Source organism: Triturus cristatus, chromosome 3_2 (assembly GCF_964204655.1).
Source record: "Triturus cristatus chromosome 3_2, aTriCri1.1, whole genome shotgun sequence".
NCBI lineage: Eukaryota > Metazoa > Chordata > Amphibia > Caudata > Salamandridae > Triturus > Triturus cristatus.
Window position 1 is genome coordinate 474138401 of NC_140584.1, and position 23592 is coordinate 474161992.

Below are 23592 nucleotides of genomic sequence, written 5' to 3' on the forward strand. Positions count from 1 at the left end.
GTAGCCAATGGGCTAGTTACCCCAGGGTCACTACACTCCCTAGATGACCACTTCCTGTGGGGAGTGGGCATCGCCCTCACCCTGACCCAGAGTTCCTAATTCCACCACACTCAAGATAGTGGAATCCTTTCTTTCGTGTTCACTTCAGGCTGTCCATCCTAGGGGTGTGTCCAGCCTCCCTGCATAGCTAATGTCCCATCTGTCCTGGTGCCAAAGGGGCCTCAAGGCAAGGGGTGGCATCCTCTAGGCCTGATGGAAGTAAGGCTTGCATATCGAAGGTGGTGTGCTCTTTGAACCTCCCTTCCTTGGCATGCTAATTTACTAGCCATCCTGCAGAGCAGGCACGGTTTCTGACCTCTCAGAGCGGGGCTCTCAAACCTGTCTGTGAGTCAGCCAGCACATTACAGGACTAGTGAGGTTCAGAGGGACCTCTAAGGTACCCTCTCGGTGCATGTATTAATACATCCATCACTAGACTCTGTGTGGGTCTAGCTATGCGAGGTGTTTGATTCCAAACACCATAAGTTTTTTAGTAAAGCAATTATGCAGCTAGATAACTTGTTTTGACCAGTGCCCAGTACGTACCTTTAGATGGTTTCTCTGTTCACCCTAAGGCCTTAGGGCTCAAAGGCCTGCTGTAGGGGTGACTTGCTTATAGGAAATGCAGTGACTTTAGCATAGCACACAGGCGTTTTTACTTGTGGTTTGCACCATGTCACATAGCCTGCAATGGCAGTCTGTGTGGAATATGTGTGTAGGTTCTTTAGGTGCACTGTCAGAGGTGAAAACCAGCATCCAGGAGCTAAAAAAGGAGGCAAAATGTTGGGGCACCACGGCAACAAAAAACTAGTTTCCTACACTCTTGGACCCAACCCTTCAAGGATTGCCCCTCAGCATACCCTCCACTCAGGTCTCTGAGACGGCCTGCCTCAGCTGACTGCAATCTTGAAAGTACTACTGCAGCCTGGTAAAGTGTGTGTTAAAGGTGCTTAAACTGATGCAAATGCACCCTTTGTGTATTCATGAGCCATGGTTGGGGTGCCAAAATATGTTCTCTTGTGTGTATGTTTTCGTATACATCTGTACAAGGGAGTAGCCAGCAAATTAAAATTCCTTCCCGTTTGATCAGTACCTCGAATACCATTGGGTGAGCAAAACGAGTAAGCCCTACAGACTCAAGATGGTGTCCTATATTAACCCCTTCAGTTCATCTTTAAGCCTGTAATGTATAAATTCATCTAACCATCTTTTCATACTTTCATCCATCCTTTCACCATTCCATCCATCCCACCTTTTCATTATTAGTTTTCCATCCATCCATCCTTCTGCTCACACTTTCAAACATTCATACATCCTTTTACCCATCCATCCATCCATTCATTCTTCTTCATCTATCCACCAATTCACCTTCCTTTTATCAATCTAGCAATCCATCCATCCACACCTCTATCCAGGTGAACATTCATCTAGACTTTTTATCATTATCATTCCAGCCACTTTCTCACTCATGCAAATATTGTTTTATCCTTGCATCCATCAGTCCATTTGCCCTTGCATCCATCTTTTCATCATTTTTACCCTTCTTTCTCGTCACAGTTTCTTCCTTCTTTTCATATGCCCTTCATTTCACTCATGCTACCAGCCTTCTTTTTCTTTCCTTCTCTTTTCCTCTTCATTTCTTTGTTGTAATTAACTTTCCTTGCTTGAACTCTGTTATCGGTGTCCCTTATTGTAAGAGCTTTTGTCTGCAGAGCTGCAGACAAGAAAGGCTCATAAATAACTGAGTATCATCACTACCCTCGCTTAAGTGCAAACGTGGGGTGTGAAGAGAGCAGACATGGTTTAGGCTGTTGTCCTTGCACCACAGCTCATCTGCCTTCCACTTTGAGTATGGAAAGCACTTGGAGGCTTGCTCCAGAATGTGGACCGAGCACTGGCATTACAGGTACCTGCATCCATTATGTTTGAGACTCCTTTAACATTTCTCCACTATTCCCAGATAGTGATGGTGACAAGGGACCACAAGCTAAGTGAGCTCTCGTAGTTGCCCTTATTTGTAAGTGGATGGGGGAGAAGGAGATAGGTTGTAGTTATGTATAAAAGACTAAATATTGCAGTTTGTGGACATATGATATTGTGCCTGGCATGTAGTGTCTGGCTATAGGAGGATACACCTGATATATTATTATTGCAGCACATTGACAAGACAGGAGCTAAACATTTGATGACCAAAGCTGCACCTACAAGTATGGATGTAGCATATGAGCGTCCATCCATACAGATCATAGAAAGGCAGTCCAATTGCCATATTATGTTACTTGCATATGTTAATGTTACCAGTCCTTGTACAGAGCTTATTTTCCGTTGTATAGCTGTGAAGCACTTGAGGTTAACTGGAATATGAATTTTGTATTAACACTAGGTGTAATGAAGTTTTTTGCTCTACTTGTTGGGTTACTTGGCGACCACGGGTTCAATTGTTCCTTCAAGAAGGATCTGTATGCCTTTTAGTTATGCTTCTATTTAAGTGGATGAAATCAGAGCGTTTACTGTTTGATTTCACGTCCTACGGGAGCGTGTTGATCAATTCCAGGTGTGTAAGGTTATGAGTTTGTGAAGTAAAGTAATTGAATACTGACAATTGTTCTGTATAGTGTTGTGTTTTAGTCTTTATGTGATGTTTAATTACTTGTTTTCACTTGTGTTTAGTGCAGATGGAGAGATGAACGTGCCATTCGTATGGCCTTTCAGCTCAGTGTTGGTTCTGTGGAAGTGTGATGTCTAGTTTGGATTGTGTTTGGTGCTGAGCTATACGTTTAGTGCTTTATTTAGTGTCATTGAGTTGTGTTTTATGAGTTGATATGTTTCCATCTGTATGGCAGATGATTCTGTTTTTGTTTCTTGTAAGTAAGGTATTAGGGCATCTTGTGTTTAACTTTTGTTTGTTGAATTTTGCTGGGAGATGCAATTATAGCTAATTTTTGGAATCTAAACTTTAGATCTTCAATCTGTACAGAGTTGCTACCTCTTAGCATCTGGTGTTGTGCTGTTTGTGTGTGAGAATATGATTGGGTGTCTAATATGTACAAGTATTTTCTGTTTACAGTAAAGGCTGTTGAGGCACATGTTCACATCTTTCTTGTAGCTAATGGGGGCACTGAAATTGGTTGTCGTTCTGTTGAAGAGTTATGTAGTGTTGTCGGTATGCCCAGTTTTGCTCTATTGGTTATACGAGTGTTTAAGTGTTTTGTTATTTTGCATTTGGTTATATGCAGAATGGTATGATCATTGGAATACAATACATTGAATCCTAAAAGTTTAGCCAGTAGACATATCTGTGTTATTTGCATTGGCAAAGTGCAATTGATAGGAGGTTCGTGTACAAGCATCTGTCAGAGTTTGCTGTTACAGCTGTTTGAAAGCACTTTATGACTCTTGCCTCTTTCAGATCTTGAGGATGGCCAATGATGGTTTCTTGTGGTTCTGAAGCAATCCTTCCAATTTTGAGCTCCTGTTAGGCATTTTTATACTGATTGCTCCCTGCAATGCGAAGCTTCACTGGATATATATTGTCAGTGCCTGGGTATATGAAGCTGTATGGCCATTTGAGAATGTATATTTAATAAAATGATTTCACCTTTACACAATTCTTCACCAGAATTATGAGCTGTTTTTATATCCTGGCATTTATGGACTGTTACCTGGGTACATGCTGGTTTGAGTTTGTGAAATATGATCCTGTAACTAACCTAGGGTGGTGCTGCCAAGCATGCAATTGCAGTATGTGAAACTGAATTGGCAGATGCTAGTAATATTGAAACTTTTGAGATAATTAACTTGTGATTACTGTTTCTGGGCACATAATAATGTAACCAGACATAAGATGAAAGTAGCTAGGTGAAACACTGCTGCAGTGTGGTATTTTATTTTATGTTCCTGAGCATGAAAGACTGTACTAGGCTTGCAGGGCTACACTGAGGCTGCATGTGACATGAGGTAAAGCGTCAATGCAAGGTTATTGATACTGTAGTTTTAATCCACATCTAACTGGCCAGTAGTACCAAACCATAACTTCCAAGGGACTGTCTGATAGAACTTGTAGCTCAGCTGATATGTCCATAAATGCTGAAAATGTTATGTTATCCATTGTGATTCAGATCACTAAGATTTGCACCAAAAGTCGTGTAACTGTAATCACTTATGTGTTCACTTGTCTGACTGACTGTACTGAAATTGTAATCTAATTCCCTGCATTGTTGTCATCTAATTCCCTGCTTTGTTTGTTAAAAGGTGACTTGAAATTGGTGGAAAAACCTTCTCCTTTAACTCTTGCCCCTCATGATTTTGCCAACATCAAAGCCAATGTTAAAGTAGCTTCCACAGAAAATGGCATAATCTTTGGGAATATTGGTAAGTATACTTTTAAATTAAAAAAATAATTGTTTCTGTCCCTAGTAGTAGTAATACTTGGCTAGCCGAATAACTGATCATTGTACATAGGGAGCCAACTCAGTATATTTGTGCAACTGTATTTTTACATTGGGAATGCTCCATTGATTTATATTACTCCGTGATGATAGCCATTGTGTAGTTATGTGTAAGACATGTTTTCATTTGCTTATCTTTTGACCCCGTGGACTGATTAACATGAAACGTGGCAGCAGGCCTACTCAGTCAGCTGAGTTTCAGCATGCCAAGTTTTGTGAAGATCGGTCCACTTGGGGAAAGAAGTTAAGGACATTTCTCCATTTGAACTCCCATCAGAAATGTTGCCAAAAGATATAGCAAAAACCATTGAACGAATTTACACCACTGTTCCAAACTGAGTTATATTTTTGGCTCATATGCATAAAACCACTGAAATTCACCAGTTGTGTTTATGAGCACTAACAACACACAGTATAACTCGTCTACCATGCACAAAACACCTATTTGCCAACGGCACAGAAATCTCGGTTTTTAGCTGTGAATGTAACTATATGAACACACTTATTTGCTTTACATTATACATATTTGAAAGTATAAAATGTTATTTGAGCCTCGAATATTAATACATGATTCATGAATTTCAAGTCGAAGGGGAGAGAGGGTCTATTTTTTAACATAGGGTACCCCAGGCCCGTTCTGTCCACACCTGATGTATGAGATACTTGTCCTTGCCCTGCCAGCCTAATTTGTAGGCCGTGTTAAATTGACCGGAGGGTCCTGTTTTACTATATAACAAATGCCCTGGGCCATCCTTGTCACTCAGCCAGTATGAACCCCTACGTAAGCCCTGCCAGTCTGATCTGTAGGCCTTTTGTTAAGTTGACCAAAGATCTGCATCCATCTTTACTGAACAGCAGGCTCTAGGCTTGTCTGACCAAAAATCACAGCCAGCCTCTCTCTGCGAGTCCTCCTGCTCCAAACTATAGAGCTCCCACCCTACCCGTGTGCGAAGTTCACTGGCGCAGAGTTCACTGTCTCTCTATTTTGTCAACATATAGCACATCACATCCTGGGTCTGTACATGAGAATAGAGAAGTTCCCACCGCAACAACCGTCAGAACAGGGTGATGAATGTGGCAACCCAGACACATATATCTATATCTATATATATATATTTTATTCCTTTGCATTACATATTTTCTTCTTGCCCTATGCAATTTACGATGAGCGCTTGGCCTGAGAATATAACCTTTCACCTAGTCTACGTTCCGCATTCAGTAGGTTAGACACGACATGTCTGATAAATGTGAGACCCATGCTATAAGTGACGTAGGTAGAAGTGGCGTGAGATGACGTTACTGTAGGTGCTTCTCATAGCCTTAAAAAGTATTTTAGGTAGGTACGTGAGTATTCTCAGCATTTTAGATCAAGTGTGTTTTGCATTCTGAGAACATTTTCCTTGATTTAACTTATGTTTTCATAATGCATTTATAAATGTGTCTTTGAGGTTTTCTGAAGTGTCTCTCTTCAAACAAGTTTAATGCTTCCATGAATGAATGAATGAATGAATGAAATAGACTTATATAGCGCTACTAAGCCCAATGGGCGTCAAGGCGCCTAACCAAAAAATGCTGAGTAGTGGATAAGAGGAACTTACTGGTAGGCCTTCATAAAGTACCAAGTCTTAAGAGCCTTCCTAAAGAGAGCCAAGGAAGGTTGGGACTTAATCTCCAAAGGGAGAGAATTCCACAGTAGCGGAGCAACGGTGGAAAAAGCTCTGCTACCCCATCTAACCTTCTTGGTTCTGGGGACTGCCAATTGATTAGCATCTGAGGAGCGGAGACATCTACTGGGAATATAACGGGTCAACAAAGACCCTAGAGCATCCGAGGGGCCAGCAAGAAGGGCTCTATATGTAAGGCACAGGAGTTTGAATGAGATCCTATAATGGATGGGGAGCCAGTGTAGATGTTTCCTGGCAGCTGTTGCAGAGGAGTCTTTTGGGAGAGCCAAGACAAATTTAGCAGCAGCATTCTGCACAACCTGAAGGCGCTGGATAAGGTGTTTATTGATCTCCGCATATAATGCATTACAATAATCCAGCCTAGAACCAACGAGTGCGATCACGATCTGCTTACATGCTTGTGGCGAGAGGTAATGAAGATTTTTTTTTAAGGGTCGTAATGACTCCCCAACACGTAGATACCGTCCTATTGACCTGAAGAATCATATTCAATGAAGTATCAAAGATGACACCGAGATTCCGAGCCGACTTGGAAGGGGAAGGGCAAGTTCCTAAAGATGTAGGCCACCAATCACTGGACCAGATGTCCTGGTCTTTACCAAAGACCAGGACCTCTGTTTTGTCCATGTAGAAATGCCTTCCGATTCTTATGACTCTCTGTGAATTCGAGGTCACTATATTTGTATTTTGTATTTTTATGCCTCTTTCTTGAAGTTTCTTGAAGTTGCACCTTCTAAATAAATCTGTTAAACCTTTTGGCCTTTTTTCCTTGACTCACATATCTGTTTACTTCATTTTTAGTTCGAGCGTTCCCAGGCACCATGCCTCAAGTTAAGGTGCCCCTTTTGCCCCTAAATCACTCCTTCGATCATTCGGTGAAGGTCCCCCGTGCCCCCTAAAACGCTCCCTCGAACAAAGGTGTATATATAGTAAATGCATTTCTCTGAATATAGAGATAATGCAATATCCAGTGTTTCATTCCTAATTAGAATATTGGAATGTTGGGAGTTCCATTGAAAAAACAATGTTCCGGGCTTCCAATGGCCTATAGAAGCTTTGAGTTCCAACATTCCAATGTAGGCGTTTACAGCTGTTGCTGTGAACAAAAGCCTCAGAGCCGGAAGGGATTGCAGTCCAATAGGGCTCCTTGAGGCTTTTGTTTTATTTGTTAGAACATTCCGCCACTAGAGGGCAGGATGTTCTAACAGCCTTATAGGCCTCTGTAGCTGGGCTATACCGGCATTAAAGTCGCGCTCTCTTGTTAGAGGCCTGAGCAGAACCCTGGAGCGGGCCTTTAGTGGCCAGTATAACCAGCTACAGTGGTCTATAAGGCTGTATTAAAGACTGTTCACTAACTTTGAATGAAGAAAATCATTGTGTCACTAGTTCTGTACCTCAGCCCCTGCACAGCTAGGCCTTTTCCTTCCCTGAGCTAAGCCTTTTTTGGCTATTTGGTGTACTTTGTACTTAAGCCCCATAACCTTTTGTCCACATAAGGTACCCATGCCAAATTAGCTTCCTTTTTATCCAACATCCTGGGCATTCTAAAGGTACCTTGGTTTTTGGTATTCCCTGGGGTTGACAGAGAAATTAGGCAAGATACAGCTAAATTTGGGGTATTCCGGGAAAAAAGTGCTGCCGACGAAAGTGCAGTTTTTCCCCCCCTGCAAATGGTTTCAACGAAGGGTAAAACCACCATCTGCCCAGCTTTCAGGCAGACTTTTGTCAGAATACCACATTTTGAACACACTTTTGGCATTTTACTGGGACATATCCCATTTTTCCATTGTTTGTGTTTTAAATCTTCTTCCAGTTAGTGGTAGCAATGGGTGTGAAACCAATGGTGGATTTAGAGCGCCAGTTTTCCCCCCCTGGGTGGGTGTTAGGACGGAACGGTTCTGTCCTTGGTACTTGAGCACCGTGGCTGAGGACGTAACCATTCCATCCATAGCACCCAAAGGATTAACACTCTTTAAACAGAACCACATGTAACCTCTTCTTGCTATTTAGTAACTCTATATGTTTAGCTTCTATTCATGAAACTCCATTCACACAAACCTTCATTGCTTATTTTACAAGCATAAATGAAAGTTAACTCCCGTGTCTCTCAGCAATCTCTCACTCCAAGTAGCCTTAGTCTTTAATCTGTACTCCGAAACAAGTTAAAGGTGTGCAGTTTCTCTTCTTATTTTACGTTTGGTGGATTATCCATATGTCCATTAAGTAATGAAAGTACTCCCATGTCGACTCTGCATTTTTGTAAGCCCGATAAAATATCAGAATCTTCATAGGCGGGAACCTGACATTTTCTTTACAGCACAAATGGAAAAGCAGTTTGGAAGGAGCCGGTCTGCATCTGTTGCTTGACCTGTGCTCCACCTTGCTCCTTATATGCCACATGGCTCCCACGTGTCTGTCTTATGTTGCGGTGGTTGAACTTGAACTCAGCACAGCTAATGTGGATACTGCTTGTATGTTTTACTTTATACCTCTGGCTTAATCATTGCCGTGTTTTACTGTTGATTTATTTCCCCATTTTGCCGTAAGACATTGGTTTTAAAATGTGTCAGTGCTGCTATTCACAGTAGCTCACATGCACTGCCTATACTTGGAAACTTGACTCCATTGATTTTACATTAAAACAGTGTGTGATTATCCCTCTGTGAGACTTCTATGGAATTCTGTTAATAAGCACCTGAGAGTTTTGTCTGTCCCTCACGGAATTCCAAAACTTGTGGGCTGACAGGAAGGTACCCCAACTATTTACTTTCAGGTCCCTTGTTAGTAACTTGTTTTTTTCTAATGAAAGTTATGAGGGTCCTTAGATCATAATAATTTCTAGCATTTTCTTTTTTTTCCTTTACATTCTGTAAGTCAACTTGGAACCATGCCTTTAGTGTAATAATGTTAGTTGTAATCCTGGACCACTTATTTCTTTTTCCACTGTAGAGTTACTCTGATTATCAGTATTGTTGATGACATTGAAGGAAACTTCTAAATACAAGAAAAGTAAGCTACATTTATCTTTCCTGTTTTCCAGGAGTTTGATTAGGAGAAGGTTCATGGAAATATTGCTATTACAGAAATTTAGATTTCATACCAAAGATTTCTCTGAACCCTTGGAGAGCAAAACAATCAAAGTTTCAATTGCTTGACAGTCCTCCCTAGTCTTCCACAACCCCACGGTGAGGTGCAACTGACGTTTGCTGAATATCTACTCCAGAGAATACTGTTTTCAATTGGGTCGCCATGAATTTAATTTGTCTTAAGACTCAGGGTATTTCATGAGACTGCCGTGCCTGAGGACGTACATGACTAGGGCTACCTGCTTGAGTATGATATTGATGATTCTATGTCAAATACAACTCCTAGCAAGAATTGGCACAAACAATAGTTTTGGGTTTGCCAAGGTGGTATGATAGTAAATTCGTTTTTTAAAATTATTTATTATTGTAAACCTATGCCACAGTAGTGAAAAAAGGAAACGTGCTGCTTCTTAAGTTTTCGACATATGCTTGTAATAAAACCTTAGATAATTTTTTTTATCACATATAGTTTACATTGGCCGAAGAAGTGGTAGACAAACAAATCTCTTCATTTATCAATTCCAGATTACTTCTTGATGAAGCCCAAATGGGTTTTTGAGTTTTCCACTAAAATGTAGAGCTCTGATTTCCATAATGAATCCGCTGTGTACCATTTAAGACAAAGGAGGTACAGTCTCCTTCATCTTGCTCTCTCTGCAGCTTTTGATGCGGGGCAATTTTAGCGTGGATCAGTAGTGTCTGGCGCTAAATGCCATTTAGGGAACCATGTCATAAGCAAGCCAATGTGATAAGTGAGTAATCTACTGTACGGCCCTTGTGTGGATTGGTCCATATATATGAGGATCAAGTACAGTGGTGGTGAGCCACCCCCTCAAATGGGAAAGTATCGTTCTTGGCTTTTATATTGATCACAAATACATCCCATCTCTCACAGTCCCCGCAAGCCAAGTTTCTGCCCCTTAAGGAGCGCAGCACACTCACTTCTGCATGAGCCCATTGGAGCAGGGCTTGGAGCCATTTAGTGGCGTCCAGTGATGTGGGCGCCTACCACTGCATTGCTGTGAGCAGTTCAAAAAATACAAATGCCAGTTCAATAAACCTATGGAGAGGTTTGTCCCCTTTGGTTTTAGGGCTGTGCCAAAGGAGGCAGGATTCGGGGTTGGGAGTTAACACATGGCCTGCTAGGTCTGCTGTCGAAGCAGTTATCTCTTGCCATGTGCATCACAGGGTGGACAGTTCCACACCATATGGTAAAACCCTGTCTCCCGCAGCCCAGAGTGTACATTCCAGAGTAGTCAGGAGGAACATGCACTTAAAACGTTGGGGGACTGGGGGGATGAACAGGGACTAGGTATGCTTGATGTAAAAAGTTAACTTGGATGAAACGGAATCTCTGGTAATGCGAGACCTCCTTCACTTGTTTAAGGGCTCTCATCCATGACATCTGGGGCAAGGGCTCTAGAAGGACTACATTCCAACAATTTAGCATTTCCTCCATACTAGTGGGCGTTTGCAGTAAGGGTTTGTACTACAGGGAAATGGCTCTCTTTGGACCCACCCTCATTAACAGAGCATGACGAATGGCCGACAGTGGTGGCTCTACTTTGCCCGCTTTCCAGGTATCGCGCACCACTTGGCGAATGACATGATACGTTAAGAATGTCCCTGGCCCATAGTGTAGGTCTCCATAATGTACTCCTAGGACATAAAGGACCCGTCGTTGAAAAAGTACCAAACGAGTGTTAGTGGAGAGTAAGACAGGACAAGGGATTTGCTCTGCACAGACACCAACCTATGTGGGCCGTGTTCATCAGGTTGGATCCCTTCAGTGAGGGGGCACACGAAGTCTGACAGCCAGGTGTATGCCCTGACTGGGACTAGTCTCGCACGTATAGATGTCCTTTTCACGCTGCGGAGTCGTTAGGCCAACTTGGAGACCACTGCAAAATTTTTCATGCCTAAACCGCCCCTCTCTTGCGGGTGCTGTACTGTAGCCAGGGCAACGCTACGCCGGTCCCTCCCCGACAGCAGTGTTAACATTAATCCATGCAGTTCACGAAAAAAGGATCTGAGGAGCACTGCTGGTAGAGCAGAGAAAAAATACAGTAGCCTGGGAAGTATGAGAATCTTGGCTATCGCCACACGTCCCAAGCGAAAGAGTGGTATTGAGAATCAGATGGCAAGTGGGCCCTGGATAGAGCAGAAGGCCAACCCATATTGCCCTTCTTGAGGTTGTCATTGGAATGATAAATTTGTATCCCTAGATATTTAAAGGAGTCATTGCACCATTGTAAATGATGATTCGGGAGGGCAGCCCTCAAAGGTACCGGGATCTGTGCAAGGGGGAACAGGTAGGATTTTGTCCAGTTTACCCTGAGCCCGGATAGATCTCCAAAGGTGTCTAGTAGAGCCATCAATTCAGCCCTTTCGTACATATATCAATGCATCATCTGCATAAGGCAATACGATGCAATGAATGTCTAGGTCCTGAATCTCCCAAAGCCGTGCGTGGAGATGCAAGCGGCAGGCAAGAAGTTCCATCACTATTGCAAACGGCAGTGGCGAGAACGGACAGCCTTGCCTGGTGCCTCTGTGTATAGGAAAACTATCGGAGACTAATTACCTGTTTTCACTCTGGCTGAGGTGTTCATAGTACAAGTACTAACCCAGCGCTAGGACCCCGGGCCAAAACCTGTGGGCTGTAGGGTCATTAACAGGAACTCCCAGCTATGGGTGTCAAAAGCCTTTTCGATGTCTTAAGAAAACTGCCACCCTGTCATAGTTAGCTTGTGGGGTATCATCTAATATTGAGGAAAGTGCTACGACCTGGAATAAATCCAGGTTGGTCCTCCTGTATCAGCATGCTGCCCAGGGGGAAAAGGTCTGTTCACAAGTATTTTGCCTAACACTTTACAGTCAAAATTAAGCAGGAACAGTGGCCTGTATGAGCGCACATCAAGTGGGTTGCCTCCTAGCTTGGGTACGACTACTATAAGCACCTCACGTTGGGAGTCTAGGAGTGGACCACGCATTTGTGCCTCATTAAATACCTTGAGCAGAGGTTAGGTGTGAAGTGGAGAGTAGGTGGAGTAATACTCAGCTGGAATGCCAAATGTCCCTGGCCTTTTGTTACGGGCTGTCTGCGCTAGTGCGGCTCGAATTTCCTCAACCGAATCGACTCGTCAAGCTCAGCCCTCTGAATTGGAGTAAGCCAAGTCGGGGGAAGACCCTCAGGAAAGGCCGCCATCAGCCCTGGGTGGGGGGGGGGGGGGGGGGGGGGGGGGGTTTGAGTGCGGGGTCCACAGCATCCAGCATGCGATAATAGTCTCAAAAAGCATAATTGATGGCCGTTTGTGTGGTGGCCCACCAGCCAGTGTCAAACCTGATGGCCCCAATTGCAGAAAGTTGATGTTCGCCCCAGATGAGCCATGCCTACAGTCTACCTGAGCAGTCGCCCTTAGCGTGCTGCCTAACCAGATAGTGCCTGTTTAGGCATGTCTATGCATCTGTCTTTTTTCTGGAGGTCTAGAAGGCGGTCAGGGCTGACCATTTGGGCTGCGACCTCTTTCTGTAATGATCGCAGCTCTGACTCCAGTGACGTCAATTCGCTGTGTAGTACACGCCTTACTCCTCAGGTTTCCGAGAGGCAGTGACCCCTCACTACCACTTTTTGGGCAATAAACGGCAATAGTTCCTCCCGAAATGGAGGGTCGGAGAGCACATCAGTCTGCAGACTCCACATGGGTATACACGTGCCCAGCCTGCCCCACTGCAGTTCCACTTGTTGTGGGCAGTGGTCAGACGAGGTGCGGGCCAAGTTTTCTTCACTCGCAACCATCTCGGCCAACTGCTTCAATCCGAGAAACAAATTAGCCTAGTGTGAAGATGGTGGAGTGAAGAGTAAAAATAGGTTTCAGGCATGTGTGCTGTATATACACATGCTTTGCATCCTCCTGCCATCTAGTGTTGGGTCCGGATGTTTGCAAGTTGTTTTTTCTTCGAAGAAGTCTTGTGAACAGAGGACTCCATGATCTGTGGCACATTGGGCACCCTATGGTGCGTGAGAAGGATTGTTACTTACCCTGTAAGCATCTATTCTTGGTATGTAGAGCTGTAAATTCACATGCTTGGCATACTCCTGCCATGTAGTGTTGGGTCCGGCTGCAGCTCCCCAACAGCACACCATGGCCCCTATGCATTCCTCATGCAGGTGTGCTGTGCTCCAAGGCCAGTCGATCCATCTCCCCTCCGCAGTCGAGCGGCGCAACCTGTCCTCACCAGTTCAGGTAGCAGCCGTCTCTCAGAGCGGCTCCCCGGTAAGCAGCTCAAGCAGGCCATTTCCCGTATGCAACCAGCCCCTGTATCTCGGCCCCAGTAGGACAGAGGCCAGAATAATATTTGTACATGAAGTGTTTCCTGATAGAGTAGTTAGGCCTTAGCAGTTCATGCAAAAGCTTAGGTCCACTCCAAAAGACCAATGTGAATACTTATGATGGTCTTTACAATTTGTTGCCCAAGAAGTCCAAGGGGGTGATTCCCAAAGAGGGGGTTAGAGGGGCTAGGCCCAAATCTGGAAAAAGCAGGCACCATTACGTCTGTAAAGGAAACCTCAACAGAGCTACCAAGGCCTGAAGAAGACCCAACCCACTTCTGGCAAGTAGAGTATTAGGAATTCCTGTTAGAAGAAGCCCTTTGAAATGGACAGGTCTTTTGACTGCTGGCAGTCAGGGCACGAGAGGGGGGTACTTCGTATCCCAAGGATTAGGTTAACACTGGGATGACTATTCTAGCCTTAGGACAGGAAACCTCAGCTGAGGAAATCCTTTTAGCCACAATTTGGAAAGTGGGGCCAGGCAGTAGGCCAGTGGTCATTAAAGTGGTAAGAAGTACTTCCACCAAATTACTGGTAACGTGGACTTTGTCCAGGCTCTGAGAGACACAGGTGCCAGGCAGACCATGATAATCGACCAGTTGGTATCCCCACAACAGTACTTTCCAGGAGAGGTGGTTTGGATAGTAGATGCTAATGGGAAGTTTACTCCCTACCCTGTGGCTCTACTGTATCTAGAGAAGGATGGGGACCAGGCATTGACTTCGGAAAAATTAAACGGATGCTAGGTGGGACTGCAATGTCAAACACCCTAAGGCCCAAAAATCTGGGGGTACGGTCCATAAGAGCAGGAGACAGAGGCTCCAGAAAAGAGGAACGAGGAGAAGGCAACCCCTTTGAGGGAAATACAAAGAGGTAGGTGACACCTACTCAGGCTGGAGAGGGCCCAAAGTGTGCCACTTTGAAGCCCAAGGCGCCGCCTGCACTGTCAGCGCAACAGGGAGCAGGGGACTTGGTCCCAAAATAACCTCCTGAGACAGCACAGGGAGTGTCACACTTATGTAGCACAATGTGTCTGTCCAAGAAGTCCTGGATGTTAAGGCAGCTTTACAGCATCAGGGCACTGCCCCTGAGCTGACAAATGGTGGAGTGGAAGGAGGGTCTCTGCCACATGCTGTGGCAGCCTCCAGCTCAAATGAATCTAAGAGGTCAAGGAAACCTAAGATGAAGGTGGGTGACTCCTTGCCAGCCCTAAGGTTGGAAGTGAAGCCTGCTTCTGGCCCAAAGTTAGACCATCTGCTTGTAAGGGGAGAGCTTATGATGTGGTTTCTAACACATCTGTCAGTGGCCACTACTGGGTACTTGCCTTTGGTGCAGCAAAGGGTCTCTAAAGGGGACCTACGGCTGACTTGGGAAGCAAGATAACACCCACGACTATTAGTCAAAATCAACCCTGGTGCGTTCCCTACCACTCCACCGGATAGGGAATCTAAGAGTTTGAACACCTTTGGCAAGCGGATGTTCTCTTCTGCCAGCCTTGCACTGCAGTCTGTTAAAACCGAATGTCTCTTGGGCCATTATACTTACACAGTTTGGGATTTGGTTTTGCAAGTGCTGCCTATGGTCTCGGTGGAGTCCCAGGCTATTGCAGATCGCAGGGACACAGCAAGGTTCACCAAACGCTGCAGACTGGATGCGATCGACTCACTGGACAGAGCCATTGCTTCGCCACACGCCTGGTTGTGGTTCATGCATTCCTCATGGACAAGCCCTTCTATGGCACCCGCATTGTGGAGTTAGAAGGAAGGCTGTGGTCGAGTACCTTAAGAATAGCAGGGGACCGTTTGGTCATTTGGGACTCCCCACATCCCCACACCAGCCCCACTCTGCCTTTCACCCTATCCCTGTAGTATAGGGGCTACCAACCGCATCCTTTTCACCCAGCCACCACAGCCAACAGGCTCTCCAGTCCTTTTGTGACTGCAGATGCAGTTCCCACAAGCTCCGTGGGACACAAGGCCTGCGATCTACCCAGTCTGCCACCCCTAGTAGCCGCTGCCTCCAAACCTCTTCTGTTTGCCCTTCCACCATTACAGGCAACCGATATGTGGCAGTATCAGGCACAACCTGCCCCAGTGGTAGCCCATAATGTCACACAAATGGATGCTTCAAATTGTCCAGTGGGGTTACACCCTCGCATTCACAGAAACTCCACTGTTCATTCTACCATTTACAGAATGTCTGACAGAGGACCACTTCCCCCTGCTGTCTGAAAATATAGGCTCTTTTGGTCTAAGTAAGGAGCCGTTTAGCGGGTGCCAACATCTGAAGTAGCTTGTGGTTGCTATTCCCGATACTTTCCGGTGCCAAAAAATTACTGAGGCCTCCGCCCTATCCTAGACCAGTGCCGTCTCAGCTTTTTCCTGAAGAAATTTTTTAAATTGCTAATGTTAGCTCAGGTGCTGTCTAACCTGGACCCTGGAGACTGGATGATAGCATCGGATTTGCAGGGAGCCTCTTTTCACCTACGTCCTGCCAGCCCGCAGACATTACCTGTGGGCCACACGCATTTTCAGTGGCCTTACCGGCACCCCTTGGGTGTTCACAAGGGTGATGGTGGTTGTTGAAGCGCATCTGCGGAGGTCAGAGGTCCCAGTTTTTCCTACATCGATGACTGACTTTTAAAAGCGGGCTTGCCCTCAGGCAGTTGTCGCACACCTCCAGACTACGGCGGACCTCCTGCATTCGCTAGGGTTCACTATCAACATGCTGAAGTCACACATGACTCCTTCTCAGACGCTCCCTTTCATCTGAGCCACTGCACTGCAGTTTTGAGGTTATCCTCCGCAGCGAAGAGCCCAGAATATTTGGGCTGTGATTCAGATATTTCAGCCTCTGTTCTGTATTATTCGGTGAGACTTACTCTGAGGCTTCTGGGCCCCCTTGCCACCTGCATTATGTGGTAACTCATGCCCGCCGGTGGGAAACATCTAATACACTACAAGCATTACTTCGTAGTGCCTTTACAATGCAGTCAGTACCATGACTTCAACATTACAATGAGTTCCATTACAACGCAAGTCATTACGACGACTTGCTCTAGGGAATGCGGTGTTGGACTGGTGTTGGATTTTAAGTCGAACACCTTCCCTACGGACACACCGACTGGAATTGAAAAAGTAATGTAAACTATTCCAAAGTCTAGCGCTTCCCTAAAGCAAGTCCTTGTAATGACTTGCCTTGTAATGGAACTTGTAGTAACAACACAGTCGTGGTACTGACTGCATTGTTAAGCCACGCATGGTTTTGGCACGGGTAGTAACAGATGCTATTCGCTCTGCAGTGGGCAAAGCAACAGGGAAATCTCTCCGACCTGGTCCACATATCGGAGTGAACTACAAAAGACCTGCAGTGGTGGCTTATGAACTGCAATTTGCATGCTTGAGTTTTCAAGGCGACTCTTGCTTGGAGACTCATTTTGTCTCAAGTGGACTTCAGTCTTCCTGTACACCTTTCCACTTATACCACTTCTGCCCAGAGTTCTCAAGAAGATCAATAACGACTGGGCCCAAGTCATCGTTGTGACTCAGGATTGGGCATGGAGACTATGGTATTCTGAACTCCTAAGCATGAGAGCCGGTCCTCTGGTAAGGCTTCCCCTTCGGAGGATCTTTTGTCACAGCAGAAGTTTGCACCCCAACCTGCGCACGCTCTGCATTCATGCATAGAGATTAAGCGGCGGCAGCAGCAGCCGACGGTGTTAGAACATCCTTTGGAAGTATGTGATGTCATTCCGGCTGCCAGCTATCCCTTAACTAAGATATTATACGCCTGCTGTTGAGACAAGTTTATGGTTTGGTGCTCCAACAAAAATGTTGATCCCCTCTCTGAATCTTTGTCTGAAGTCTTGTTGTTTGTTCTGTCTTTAGCCCAATAAGCCTTTGCTTTGGGAACAATTAAAGGGCATCTTTTGCCCATTTGTCATTTTTACAGTTGCTGGATCAGCCCTTCCTGTTCAAATCAACATTTGTTTCCTCCAAAATCCTTCTTTATGCCCCAGTGTGACTGTAACTTGGTTCTGATTTTTCTGATCTGCTTGCCCTTAGAGCCCATGCAGTTTCTCTCTACGCCTCTTAACCATCAAAACAGTCTTTTTAGTGGCCATTAAATCACCAGGAAGGTTAGCGAACGTCGGGCACTTTCTGTGCATCCACAATACTCCAACTTCTTTCCAGATAAACTGGTTCTCGTACTTGTGCCTTGTTACTAGCAAAGGTGGTGATTCCTTTCCCCGTTGCCTCATTGCATCACTTTGACAACCTTCTTTGCTCCGCGTCACCCTTCTAGAGGTGAGACTTAATCGTCATCCAGGTGGAAGATTAACTCTTTGTTGGGTTCGCCAGAGCAAAGAAAGGAAAAGCTGTCCAGAAAAGGACCACCTCATTATTAATTGTGCTCTGCATTAAGATCTGCTACGTATTTGCCAAAAATAAACCCCCTGACAATTTGTGGGTTCATTCCACCAGAGCCAAAGCTGGGACTACTGCTATAGCCTGCAAGGTCCCTTTTCTGGACATCTGTCAGCCTGATGCGTGGGCACCTCTGCACATGTTTACCAAACACTGCTGCCAGGACAGTCAGGCCTAGTATGATAGGCACTTTGCCCATTCGGTCCTCCAGGTCTTCTTGGTTTTTATCTGTTTGCAGCCCTGCTCTCCGGAGGGGTATTGCTTGAATATCTATTCTAAGGTAAGGAATCTTTAGCTAGTCTCTATCGGATTAAATACCTTCGGTAATGGCTTATCTGGTAGAGATGGTTGAAAACCTCTCCAGTCAGTGGGGAATGACCTGGCTGGATCTTTTCAGCACAGCCTAGAATGCAAACTATCATGATTACTGCGTACTGGAGTCTGGAATGCCCACAGAGTTTCCCTGAGAGACACGTTCTATCTACAGCGGAACACTGGTTTCCTTATGTATTCTCGCTTTTACTTCTCCTGTCTTGAGTTCTGGTGAAAGCCAGGACAGAACCGGCCCGATTCATTTTATCTGGGCCTCAAGAATGTGGTAACCAGAGCTCTAGACCCTAAGATTTTGCTATCCCATTCAGCTACCCCTTAAGGGAAACCTCGTGCCGTAGAGTCCTATACTTAATGCATGGGTTTTGAACAGCAATATTTCAGCAGTGTAGGGTCTATATTTCAGATTTTATACAGGAAACAGTTTTTGATGTTTGTTTTGTTTTTGGAAAACAGGGCTTTACAGTGGGCTCAATTAGAAGTTAAATGTTGACTGTTCCTGTTTTATTTTTCAATTTGAAGCATCAGCCTTCTCTTTTCAGATTTCATGTTGTGATGCATTTCCATAAAATAAAAACTTCATAATGCCTCAGTCAGTGGGACCTTTGCAAACAAACTGGTTCCGAAGGCTTGTGCCACTTTTCTGCTTAAAGTAGTACTGCCCTATCACATAGGACAATCGGACACTATGGGGTTTTTCTAAATCTTATCCCTCGAAAGGGGGGAAAAGATTTCATTGGCTGGACTCCGAAAGCGCTATTAGCTTATTATTTTGAACATACAACGGAGTATCATGTCCATGATCAGCTCTTTCCCAGTTTAGCTGCTGCTAATAAGGCAGTGCAGAAGAGGATTCTGCCGAGATGGATCTTTCTGTGTATAAAAATGTGTTATGACATAGCCAAGAGGAAACTCCCTGACTGACTGACTATGGCCTCATTCCATCTGAGCCAAGACTGCCACAATGACATTAGCGAGAGGTGTTCCTGTGTTAGACATGTGCCAGGCTACAGCATGGGCATTAGTGAACATGTTCACAAAGCACTGCTGCCTTGATAGGCATAAAGAGTGCCATTTGTTTTCTTGCTCTGTCCTGTGGGCCGTTCACCAGTTGGGTGTCAGTTCTAAAGTTAAGGAGTACGTGGTTAGCTGAATCCAAGAAAATAACTACTTACCTAGCTTTGGTAATGCTTTTCCTGGTGGATCCTCTATCTAACCATATATTTCTCACTGTCCTCCCTTTCAGTGTAGTGGATACCTGTTTGTTCTAAAAAGATCCCAAATTAGACTTGTGGTATCTTGGTCTCCTGCAATATGTCTCCGTTAATCTGCATCATAGAGCGTGGCAATGGAACAATCCAGAAACTAATATCAGGACCCAGGGTTGGCACCTACATTCGGTGCTGTTGTCTCACTCCCAGAACAGTGTGAGATTGCCGTGCAGCCATGTGGTGCACCTTTGGGGCACTCAGAAGCTATTGCTTGAAAATCTCTGGATACGGTCTCATGCCTGGAATTTTTTTAAAGGTGAGTAATCGGTAGTTAGAGTATCCACAAGGAGAACATTACCAAAGGTAAGTAACTTCTTTATTTGCCCTCATTGGTTGGCTCAGAATTTAAGCCTGATATAGAATACTCTCACTGATTTTCGAAATGCTGCTTAAAGGATGCAGCTCTCAATGATGTCTTTTGTTTGGATGAATTTAGAAATTTACTACACTATTACTAAACAAGGGAGAGGATCAAAATGCAACCTTTAATTTCCTTATTCCTTAGGAGCAGCAGTAAGCATTGCAAAGGTACAAATGCTGACAAAAATGTTTAAAATGGTAGACTGATTATTTTAAGGCCATGTTTTTAAACAGAACTCGAGCATAACACTTTTATACGTTCTTGAATCTAAATGTATTTTGTGTGATTTCTTTACAGTTTATGATGTGTCTGGAGCTGCAAGTGACAGAAATTGTGTTGTTCTCAGTGATATCCATATTGACATCATGGACTATATCCAGCCTGCTTCTTGCACAGATACTGAATTTCGCCAGATGTGGGCTGAATTTGAATGGGAAAACAAAGTATGTGCTTTTATTCAAAGCTCCTTAATTGCCTTAAAAATGGTGCATCATCAGAATGATCTTATGCCTCACTCTCTCTGCAAGACCTAGAGCCATATTTATTTATGTATGTATGTATAGTTCACATATAAATCTAACTTGAACTGTGCATCAGATAGATTTTTAGATGCAGGCACTTGAACTACAGTGTTGATGGCCATCACTTTTCATTTGATAATTAAGGGTGATTAACAAGGGTGGCACCAGACTTCACAGCCACTTGTAAGCTTGTAGGTAGTTATTAAAAGGCTGAATAATCCTACCTTTTAGGTGATAACCCTTTAAGTGCACCTGCCGGGCAACGGCCGTCGCGAGCACTACCTCGGTAGTGCTGCGCACGTCCGTTGGCCGACGCGGCCCCGACCACATTATGGAACGCCCCGCACTGCGGTAAATTTATCGCCGCGGTAAACGGGTTAAAGTTGTTGCAAAAACCTGAAAGGAATCACAACAGGCTAACATTGGTAGCACTTTTGTTGTCACAGTGCCTTCATGAAATCTTAGCCTCAGCTGACTCATGATAAACTGGCTCTTAGTTTAGTGAGAACTTGCTTAACATCTGATATTGTCTTAACCCGTTTACCGCAGCGGTAATTCCACCGCTGTGCGGGGGTTCCATTGAGTGGGCTGGGCCGCGTCGGCCAACGGACGTGCGCAGCACTACAGAGGTGGTGCTTGCGACAGCCGTTGGCCGACGGGCGCAACAAAGGGGTTAAAATATACTATTTGGTAAAACAGCAATTTAACCCAGTCACTGATAATTTCCATAAACCTGTTTCTCATCATTTAATTTAATATTCACTCCATTGGTGGCATGTTACAATTGCCACTACTAATGCATTTTCAAGCAAATAGTCAAGGTTTTTTTTTTTAGCAGCAGCAGATGTACAACTTTGTTTTTTAAGTTATTTTTCTCTCTGTCACTATTATCACAATTATCCCATCTCTCGTCCCTGCAAGACGTGTACTTTGGCACAGTGAAGGAAAACACTTTCACAAAGATAACGAAAGCTCTTAACATTTTAGATATCCATTTTAGATGACAATGCATCGAGGACAGGGGTAGGTGCAAATTGCAAGCACGTCGGATCCGGCATGTCACACTGTGATGTGGCGTCCTCGCTGTCTTAAAGGTCATTTTACCCTGACTTTGAGGAGGATTACCTATCATGGAGCACTCTGTTAGCCAGTGCTCCCCAAAGGCTGTAAAATGTCAGTGGGTACCTTATTACCTATACACTGTGCGGGGTTTTGAAATAACATTAAGCTCCTCACTCTGCGGAGAAGATTAGGTCACATTTTTCTGATGGATACATCTGCCAGTGGATTCCTCACCTTGTGAATATCCCCTGCGCCAGCAACATTCGGAAACTTTTGTAGCAGTCCACGCCGATGAGGTCGAAGACAACGTCACAGAGACACGGCTCCGCTCGCGACTCCGCTGACGTCACCGGCTCCAAAAGAAGACCTCGTCGGCGTGATGTCAGTTCCCTTTTTTCCGCGCCGTCGACGCCAACGGATTTCGGGAATCGCTGTTGGTAGCTTCACTGTTACTTTGTGTTTTTCTCTGGTTTCTCTGTTTCTCTTTCGAGAAATATGTCGGCTAGGAAGTCGGGCTTCAAGCCCTGTAGAGAATGTGGCAAACATATGTCCATTACTGATCCACATGAAGACTGTGTTTGGTGTCTCTCATCCGACCATGATGTGGATGACTGTTCTTGTTGCCGCAAGATGAGCTCTAAGGCTCTTAAAGAAAGGGAGGCGAAGCTTTTCATCGCCAAGATGAAGAACGTAAAGAGAGGAAGGAGAAAGTCGAGATCGAGGTCGAGTTCGGCGTCCAAATCGACTTCGGGGCATGCTTCGAGAGGTAAGAAGCATAAGAAGAAGAGGAGACATTCTTCACGACATCATTCCGATAAGAGTTCGGCGTCGAAGTCGCTGGCTCGACGTCGGAAGGAGTCCGTGTCACCTTCTCCAGTCCCGGCCTCACCTCCAGCTCCTTCGTCTCCTGTGGCTTCGCTGCTCCCGGCTTCATCTCCGGTTCCGGTGGTATCCCAGACTCCGGTTTCATCTCCGGTTCCGGATTCGTCTCCGGCTCTGTCTCCGGCCCCGGTTGCCTGCGACGCCGTTGATTCCACCGTCGGCGCCGGCAGGCCCGAGTCCGGTGATGCCTGACCCGTACCCTGCTTTCCCTGGACCAGGTCAGGACCCCTCACATTATTTGAATGCGATGTATGGGGTGTTTTCGAGGGCCATGCATACCACTGGTGCACCTGCGGGTCCGATTGGTCCGATGGCTTTTAACTTGGGAGGGCCGCAGGTCTATCCTCAGGCCCCATTCATGCTATTCTTTCAAGCGGCGCCGTCGTGGCATCTACCGGCGCTGAGGACGTCGACTCCACTACCCTCTTTACCAGCGCCGGCTCGACCTCGTTCGACGCCGGCTGCTCCTGTGGATCCACGCTCGACGCCGCTGCCGTCGGATTCGAACGCGGCGCCGCCGACGCCGCTGGTGCGGATTCGTTCCAGAAGGAAGGCGCAAAGAGTGGTGGAAGAAAGGAGGTATTTGTTGGAAGAAGCTGAGCCTGAAGAGGGAGAGTTGATTGAATCTGATGATGTTTATGAGGAGCTAAAGGACGCAAGTGGTCTGGATTTGTCTCCTGAGTGGGAGATCACTCCTCCATCTGATGAGCCTTCAAAGGATGCAGCGCTGTATCATGCGGTTATTAGAAAGGCTGCGTAACTGCTTGATCTCCAGTTGCCATCCACGGAGTTTAAGTCAAACATACTGACTGAGGTGTTACATTCTCCTACAGCAGTGTCAGAGCCTTTGCTTCTTTTCAATGAGGCTATAATTGAGCCTGTGCTGGAGGTCTGGTGTAAGCCTTTTTCAGCTCCTGCGGTTTCAAAGACTGTTGCCAGGAGATATAGAGCGGCTCCAGGGGACCCTGACTTTTTATCTTCTCATCCTTCGCCTGAGAGCCTGGTGATTCAGGCGGCTTGTTCGGGGAAGTCTAAGGGGGCTTTTCCTCAGGTGCCTGGTGACAGGGAGGCTAAAAAGCAGGATCAGTCGGCCAAGAAGGTCTTTTCATCGGCCAGCATGGCTCTTAAGTCTACAAATGCAACTTGC

General features: G+C 45.3%; 1 protein-coding gene across 1 annotated transcript in view; it reads left to right on the forward strand.

Annotated features, from left to right (window-relative positions):
- The window catches only part of COPB1 (coat protein complex I subunit beta 1), a 250477-nt gene that overhangs the window by 202131 nt on the left and 24754 nt on the right, over nucleotides 1-23592 (forward strand). Inside the window, exons 18-19 of the mRNA XM_085648117.1 lie at nucleotides 4291-4410; nucleotides 20278-20423. Coding sequence (XP_085504243.1) covers nucleotides 4291-4410; nucleotides 20278-20423 — 266 coding nt within the window. The remainder of the gene's footprint in view (nucleotides 1-4290; nucleotides 4411-20277; nucleotides 20424-23592) is intronic.